At 38.2% G+C, this 7,663-nt stretch overlaps 1 protein-coding gene across 1 annotated transcript; it reads right to left on the reverse strand.

Annotated features, from left to right (window-relative positions):
- Positions 1-1,370: 1,370 nt before the first annotated feature.
- LOC121122621 (uncharacterized) lies at positions 1,371-6,553 on the reverse strand. The gene is made up of 3 exons (XM_040717653.2): positions 4,318-6,553; positions 2,338-2,676; positions 1,371-2,273 (listed from the first exon to the last, which is right to left on the reverse strand). Exons 1-3 carry the CDS (start codon positions 6,251-6,253, stop codon positions 1,927-1,929), a joined length of 2,622 nt encoding a protein of 873 aa, XP_040573587.1. The 5' UTR covers positions 6,254-6,553; the 3' UTR covers positions 1,371-1,926.
- Between the last annotated feature and the right edge of the window lie 1,110 nt (positions 6,554-7,663).

The following is a 7,663-nucleotide window of genomic DNA, read 5'->3' on the forward strand; positions in this document are numbered from 1 at the left end:
GACTTCAAGTAAACAATATTTGAGCCATTTGTCAGGAGAAGTTAGGAATTTAGTTCTTATAGCATTTATGAAATAAGATGGGCTTCGTTGGGATATATTTCGTCTTTTTAAATAATTTTGTAATGGCAGAAGAGAAACAATTTTGGAACAGTTCCTTAGGAGAGTCGTTGAAATTCTCAACCTGAACGGCACAATTGGTCTTTGGAGATATTCGCATAAGAGCCAAAGATAGGCGTTTAGAGGAAATTTGATTGATCAAGGACTAAGACGATCCCTTGCGATATCGGAGCCTATGGTTCTTATGTTCATTTTATTTAAACTTTCCCTCATTGACATCGACCATTTTAATTAAAGTTCATATTTTTCCAGAACGCTTCTACATCCATCACAAAAACTGCTTTTTTGAGCTGAAAATCTTGACCATATTTTTAAGAGACTATAACTATGGGTTATCTAAAAAAAACCACTACTTTCCCTCATCAAAATATGACTAAGATAATTCTACCAGAAATGTTCCCTGTAACATAGTTTACGAATCCAGATGCTATTGAAACACTTCCAATATCAAACAAATTGAGAATGCTTAGGCCCCCATAATCTAAATGGTTATAGCTTCTATTTTTGGAGATATTTTTTCCTTGTGAAATTCGAAAAGTGTGTGCATTCCATATTTGATGTTTTCAAGAATGTTAAAATTTCAAAAGGACTTACGGGAAGTAGATGATGCACTGCACTTGTTATTGCTAGTCCTGTTTTTGTGGGGGGAACTTAAGAATTCCAAGGTCTTCTTAATCGATTTCTAGAGTTTGAAAAGCTGTTCCAGAATAGACCATTATTAAATCATCGGCGTAGCACATGCTCTTCAGTTGGAACTGATTCAAGTTGGAACCTTAGCTGACTTGATTTCGTCAATGGATATATGAGTTTCGATTTGGTTGTTGTTGTCCTCATAACCAATCACACGCTCGTTGTCCAATTCACATATCAATTTCTCGCAAAAATCAGCATTGGGCATTTTACTTCTTCTGCACAGAGTTGAATTTTCACAGTCAATACATCTGTAGAGTTTCGAATAATAAGAATACAATTTGATTACATACAAATACAGGATCACTGGATGTCACATCAGATTCTGCCTTTAAGGACAAATCAATCATTGTTTGAGTTTCTTTTAATATCTTGTTTTAAACAGTGTAACCTGGAGTTGGATAGATTATTTATATGCTCTATTTTGAGCTTGACACAATTTAAGAGCTTTACTATTTGATGGAATACAACGTGCAATTTCTTCAGTCTTTGTTATATTATCTATATAGTATATAAAATATTTCTTTTGAGTATAACATGTTTAATTAACTATAAGAAAGAAATTGAGCAAAAACATTTATTATTATAAGTTGTTGTAAAGAGGAATCAACACTGAATAGTATATTACAATGTACTTCTCTACATGGGGACAAAATAATAGGGAGAAGGGAACGACGTCCAATCATTATTAATAAATACTTGATAATGTGAGGGACTCAAATAATATACAATAAATCAAAGAATTAACAAAAACTACATAAATACACTCGTATGTACAACATACGAGATATATATAAATATATTATAAATCTATGCAACATAAAGATTTCACAAACAAAAAGGAGAGACGAGTAGGAGAATATGTTTTGAATAATATATCTGAGGAATCCTCCACTCTCAGGTCTACCGATGAATGAATGACTAAGGTTTAATGTGTGAACACAATAATGAACGTTCTAGAGTAAGTGGATAATCACTATTTATGAATCCTCAACGTTGACGAGCATCATCATCCTTGATGTAATAATGATCCTTTTTAGATTCTTCGACGAGATCCGCTTGACCCACGGTTGTGGATCCCAGCTTAAAGGTAACTCTTTTTGTAGTGGAACACCGTCGTCAGTTCTGTTTGACCTCCTCACGCATTTCGTTAATGGCAGAGCAAATTTTAAGAGCAGGACCGAGTTTAATACTCATGGCAGCCATGAGATGCTCTGTTTTTAGGAGCATGAGAGCCTGGCCATCAATTTCTTGGAGCATAAAGTCTTCCACGTACTCAGCACAGCCGTGGAGGCTCTTGACGAAATCACAGACTTGTTGAACAGACCATTTGAGGGGATTTCCGTTCTTTCCAAAAACGGAGTTTGAGGTAGGTAGAGGTAGGGGTTTGATGATTGGATCCTCCGTGAGTTTTCTGCGTTTTTCACTGGGTGGACCACTCCCATCTTTGATGTGGTGATTATTTCCTACAAAACAAATCAATGCATGATTAAGAATGATTCAAGATACAATAACTATATTTCAACATACCTTTACTACTCTGATTGTTCCCAGAGCCAGGGTTGCGTTGATTATCAATGTTTTGACGCGTACTACCGGACGGTCGACCAGGACCACGCTTTTTCTCGGCATGCGTGGTGGTTCCTGTAGTCACTGAGGAGTTGGTCGAGGAAGTATTTGATTTTGTAGATGTGGTGGTGGCGGTGGTCATAATAGGAGTACTACTGCTCCCAGAAGAGACACTCAGAGAAACAACGCATGTGCCAGTGGTAGCGGGGGAGCTAATACTGTTTGAAGAAGAGTTATGTTTGTGGGAGAAGGACTCTTCCGTCAAAGACTCCTTTTTGGGTACACCTCCGGGATTTTGAGCTGGAAGATATAAAAAAAAAGGAATATGTTAAAATTATTCAGTCTTTCTTTCCATTATCTATGTACATATATTTGTTTAGGAGAAAAACTTTTTTTTCTTCTGTGAAGGAAAACATCTGGAAATGGTTTGTGTTTGTATTAAGATTTGTAAGGGACGGTTCCCCTCTTTTAGTAGTAGCTAGTAAAAGGAATTTCATTAATGCAGGCAAGAAGGAGAGGAAAAAACTGAACTTATAGAGGAAGGAATGACGAAATGGAAGAGATTTTTTCATTTCCTTAAAGCACTTAGTATTATAAATAAATAAATAAGAGGTTTAATTCGATCTCCGTCAAACATGAGGTGTAGTACATTACATTTTTCATCATCACTCCACTAAGTTACTTCTTATGGTATGAAAAGGGAAAAGAAAAACAGTTTTTGACAAACTTTCCTTTCCATTATCATTAAATTTATCAATCAACATTATGCCTCCCTCTTATTAGAAACACACTCCATCCTAATTTATGTGTAAAGTACCACGTCGAGGACGTCCCACACAAGCTCGAAACTTTGATCCTCGCACTCTATCTCTTTCTACATGAAGGGCCACATTTTATTTATAAATTTTTCCACATAGAGTGTGTCTCCGTAGACACATTCGCCTCCAGCCCCGTAGAGTCTATTCTATAAGCCCTCAAGGCGTATTTTCATCATACATAAACAGACTTGTCATATATGGAAGGAGCAACATAATGATAATAATAAATTTTGAAAAGTGGGAGGGAACTATTATTGTATTCTTCTTGTAGAAGAAGCGCTTTCCAATGAGAGAAGAATATTTATTCTTCCTTCACTTAGTGAGGCTTGAAGAAGTAAAATACAGAATAAAATATTAGGAGAGCAGAACAAAGCAGGAGGAGTTTATATGGTTGCGCTGACTGCCAGATTATAGAGAATTCTTCTCTCCTTCTCTCAATTACAGGCGCGTTTAAGGAGTAAGTGAGCGCGTAGGGTACTAAACATACAAATTATTCTGTAAAATCCAATGAGAGGATGCTTCCTCCTAATATTTAATTTGATGAGTGTCTGTACAACTAACTATTTGATGAGGAGGATTTAATACAAAAAAAGATAGAAAGAAAAGAAGCTCAGCTGCTGCTGTACGACCTTTTCTCTCTCCTTCCCCTACAAATGTCATAATTATTCTGACTCCCTTATATTAATAATACTATTATGTATACGACCACCGGATGTTTCCTTCTTTCCATCAAATATATACATATAATTAAATATAAAAGGACTTCTTCTCATCCAACGAAAAATAAAAAGATATGTAATTTATCATTGAATAGGGCGAAAAAGAAGTCTGTAAAAGAGACTTCTTTTTTCTTCTCCCTCTCTTTTTCAAATAGAAATATACAACATTTGTTGGTTCACTTTCCCTTTCTTGAAGAAGAGGGAGATATCACACAACCTTGAGTACTTTGAACGAGTAACCATATTTGGTTATATAGTATAATAAATACTGCTAGGGAAACAGAGCCCAGGAATTCCCAAAACACCCCAACTTAGGAGAGAAGGGGCGCTGCCTAATGCTATTATCAATACAAACTGAACACACCGTTGTTATGCATTAAAAGAATATTTCCTTCATGACCTACCTTTATCATCTCCGGCCTCCAGAGGAAAGGGTTGAGAGGACTCTTGGATAATATGACCATCAATGACATGCGTTAAAACATTGGGTTTGACAAAGGCTTTGGGAGTATCACGGCCGCCACTAGTTCCATTGTTGACGGATCCACTTTCAGTCACTCCATTGGTTGTTGATGTGTTTAAAACAGAAGTAACTGGAGGTGGAGTAGAGGTGGGAGGTTTAGCCTTGATGAGGGTATTATTGTTCCCCGATGAAGTTTTGCTTTTGGAAGCGGTGGATGAAGTGGAAAGAACCTTGGTTGATGTTAAAGTACTGCTCGACGTGGATACAAGGACAGTAGCACTAGCTCCTGATGAGGGAGAAGGGGCTGAAGTAATGAGGGATGGATACTGACTGTGCAGTTGAGTTCGTGTAGTAGAAACTCCTCCAGAAGCCACCGTTAGCATGGGTTGAAGTGTCGGAGGTTGGCTATGGGAATTCACAGGAGGTTGGCTCTGAGAATTCACAGGAGGTTGTTGTTGAGATAAAATTGGTGGCCCCATGGCTAGAGGACTTGGAGAGGAACTCATAATGGTTCCAGTTCCAGGAGGTGTAGCTCTCTGTTGAACCATAGAGGGCTTCAGAATGGAATTGGCTGTGGCTCCTCCTACTGATGAGTTGACCTTTCCTGGCTGCTGACGTCCAGCACTAGAACCCATACCACCTCGAGGACTAAACTTATTCTTGCTCTTGGGGCTCGATTGTTGCTGTTGATTTACTTGAAGAGAGGCCTGTGCAACAGGGGTCTGAGGAAGAGTGTAAGTGGGTCGAACATTCGTGGTGGGAAGAATGGTTGGGAGAGCACGAGAGATGGCAGTTTTACCGGGAGGTGCTCCAGACTGCGTAGACACGTTGTTAGAATTAGTCGTTACATGACGAATAGTTCCTGCAGTGTTGGTTGCACTCAGTGACATAGGCTGCAATGTTGGAGGTGCTAGACTAAGTTGTTGTCCAGCTTGTTGCTGTCCTTGCTGCTGATTGGTGGCACCAGGACTCTGGATATGGCTCTGCTGTGTAAGAGCACTGGGAGAGAACATGATTGGTTGCTGAGTCGTTTCATGAGACGTTGGAGCTCGCAGAATGATTTGTCCATTGGATGAGAGGATGGCCTGTTGATGCTGAGGATTCATGTAGGCAATTCCATTATGCATAATGAAGGATCCCTGATGAGCTTGTGCTGTAGTTGCCCCAGCAGTGTTTTGTTGCGCTAGACCGGATTGGCCCTGTTTGGAGGAATCATTCTTCGCCTCATTGGATGATAGAGAGGTGAATAGGCCGGGTTGAGATGCCGTCATGAGGGGAGAGGTATTAGCAAACATGTAAGTTTGCTGCCCCGGACTGTTACTCTGAACAAGTCCATTGTGAGTGAGAGTATAGCCCTGATGTTGACTGATTGGAACAAGTGTAGCAGACTGTTTATTCCCCTGAGTGGTCGTAAGAAGTCCTTTGGCAGAGCCTCCCTGATGATTAGACTGTTGTTGCTGATGTTGTGCCGCCTGCTGCTGTTGAACCTGTTGTTGTTGTACTGCTTGCTGCTGCGTTTGCTGAGCCTGTTGCATTCCGGGCGCAGCTGTGAGAAAGATTTGATGCTGCCCATAGGCTGAGGCAGGGAAGTTGGAGGGAGAAATGACGAGTTGTCCTTGTTGATTATAAGTCGCAAATTGAGGAATGTATTGTGTGGTTGCAGATGCAGCATTCTGAGTGGCTCCTGAGGTCCCATAAGGAGGAGAGGAAATCACTTGGAATTGTCCTTGATGAGTGGACATGATCCCTTGATGTCCCTGTCCAAGAGTTGTCTGTTGTGGGGCGGGGGCGATCGTAGGAAAACCTGTTTGTTGAGAATATGTGATCTGAGGTGCAGAACCTTCCCCAGCTTTTACACTATTTCCACTCATTTTCATGTTGAATTTCTTATTTATTTACTTATAGAAACACACAATATATATCAAAGCACTAAATAATCATAATAGAGGGCAAAGGTTGCGTGAGCCACGTTGAAGTAATGGAATAGACTCTTCGCAGTCGAACTCTTTTTTTTAAGGAAGACTACACTAGGAGACAAACAACTCCATAATTTCTTTTTTAACTAGAAAACAAATTATCTCTCTTCTAAAATAACTGAGATACATTTACACTCATATGTAACACTTAACGTAGAGAAGACACTTTATGTACACACGTATGGAGAAAGAACCCAACTGAATCATTAGACAAAAAAAGAAGAGGGAGAAGAAAAGAGAGGGAGAGAGAGAACATATTTATATGAAGGAGAAGAGAAAAAAAAGGGAATAGAAAACTGGCCGCCATGGAAAGCCAGATTATTTTTCCTACTACATACACAACACGCGCGCAGTCACGCAGGCAGTTATTCTCTATTGAAGGAATAAGGAGGACGATAGGTGAGGAGAGTGAGAAGTTAATAAAAATGATCAAAATAAGAAATAATTCTAAGAGAAGACGCTAAGCGCGCTCTTTTTTAATTTATGGATAAGTACACAATCTCTCGACGAAGGGTAACTCCTCCTCTTTCTTCTTCTTCCAACTCACTTTGCTAAACCGGCCACTTCCTCGTTGTTATAATTATTTTTTGTAAAAAAGACAAATAATAATATATAAATTGAAAGGGAGAAAGAGAAAAAAGTGATCGGACATATTGAAAAATATTGCTGTAAAAAAGGTATTAGGATGTGGACGAACTTGTAAAATAACGAATTAAAACGAAGCGGATATATTTTTTCTCTTCTAAAAAAAGAAAGAGAAAAGAAACCAAATGATTATATAATACTTTATTAAATAAATAAATAAAGAAAGAATGAGGAGAGAGAGAGAGAGAAAAAAAGAATTATTTCACTTATTTTAGTTCTATCATTTATTTTTGTTTTTTGAATAATAAAGTCCTTTGACTTTTTATTGTTGTTATTTTTTTTCTATTTTTGAAGACGGGACAAAGAAAAAGTTTATAGCTCTAAAGTTATAAAATTGTATAATTATTTAAAATAGGACAAGGGGATAATAATGTAATTGAGTTTTTCCCCTCTTAAAAACTGAATCAAAAGTGCTCTAAAATGATATCCATTGTGTTTATAACCTGAGAAGCTTAAGGGCAAGTTTAGTATTCAGTGTATGGCAACAACATCTCTATTGATCCAGTGTATGGGCGCAATTGGGATAGCGACCTTCCCGGGTTTTCTTTAACTCCAAAACTGTTTTTTTAATTTGTTTAAAAAGTTAGAACTAAAATAATTAAAAACTCTGTGTGACATCCTTAGAACTTGGAGCTGGATTGAATTATGGACATAAAATTCATTTCT

This window comes from Lepeophtheirus salmonis, chromosome 8 (assembly GCF_016086655.4).
Source record: "Lepeophtheirus salmonis chromosome 8, UVic_Lsal_1.4, whole genome shotgun sequence".
NCBI classification, from domain to species: Eukaryota; Metazoa; Arthropoda; class Copepoda; order Siphonostomatoida; family Caligidae; genus Lepeophtheirus; species Lepeophtheirus salmonis.

Coding starts and splice junctions, on each gene's coding strand:
- LOC121122621 (XM_040717653.2), bottom strand. CDS start 6,253: ATGAAAATGAGTGGAAATAGTGTAAAAGCTGGGGAAGGTTCTGCACCT. Junction 2,677..4,317: donor GGAGGCCGGAGATGATAAAG/GTAGGTCATGAA, acceptor TATATCTTCCAG/CTCAAAATCCCGGAGGTGTA. Junction 2,274..2,337: donor GAACAATCAGAGTAGTAAAG/GTATGTTGAAAT, acceptor TTTGTTTTGTAG/GAAATAATCACCACATCAAA.